Raw genomic sequence first — 535 nt, forward strand, 5'->3', positions numbered from 1 at the left:
GCTAAACGCTAAACCCTAAACCCTAAACCCTAAACCCTAAGCCGTACCGGCTGCAGCGTAAAACCCTCGCGCGGGTGCCTTTCCCCGGGCGTCGCTGGCGCCTGCGGCGAAGCGCCACGCCGCAGCGCCGAGCCCCAAACCCTAAACCCTAAACCCTAAACCCTAAACCCTAAACCCTAATTTGTGGTTTGCAGCTGATTCTGGGGGGCGGCTTCTCGGGCTCGGTGAACCTCGCGCTGCTGGTGCTGGTGGTGGTTCCGGTGGTGTTTTTCGTGCTGGAGGTTTTGCTGAACTTGGCCTTCGCCTACTTCGACAACGTGCGGGCCACCAAACCCTTTTTTGGGGTTCCGTTTTTGGGTCTCCTTTTCCAAACCCTCGCCGCCCTTTCCGAAAAGAGAAAGTCCAAAGAGCCCCTCGTGCTTTTCAACGAGCGCGAGGAGACAATCGAGTTGCTGGCGGCGCGCCGCAGGGGGGCCCTCGCGCGGCTGCTGCGCCCCCGCAGCAGCAGCAGCAGCAGCAGCAGCAGGAGCCGGAG

The 535-nt window shown here is 61.5% G+C and overlaps 1 protein-coding gene across 1 annotated transcript in view; it reads left to right on the forward strand.

Moving 5' to 3' along the window:
• ETH_00035745 (uncharacterized protein) overlaps window positions 1-535 on the forward strand; it is a gene marked incomplete at both ends in the record, with an annotated part of 3175 nt that overhangs the window by 2537 nt on the left and 103 nt on the right. The window contains one exon of the mRNA XM_013373786.1: window positions 195-533. Coding sequence (XP_013229240.1) covers window positions 195-533 — 339 coding nt within the window. The remainder of the gene's footprint in view (window positions 1-194; window positions 534-535) is intronic.

This window comes from Eimeria tenella, genomic scaffold (genome assembly GCF_000499545.2).
Source record: "Eimeria tenella Houghton genomic scaffold, Eth_scaff1733, whole genome shotgun sequence".
NCBI lineage: Eukaryota > Apicomplexa > Conoidasida > Eucoccidiorida > Eimeriidae > Eimeria > Eimeria tenella.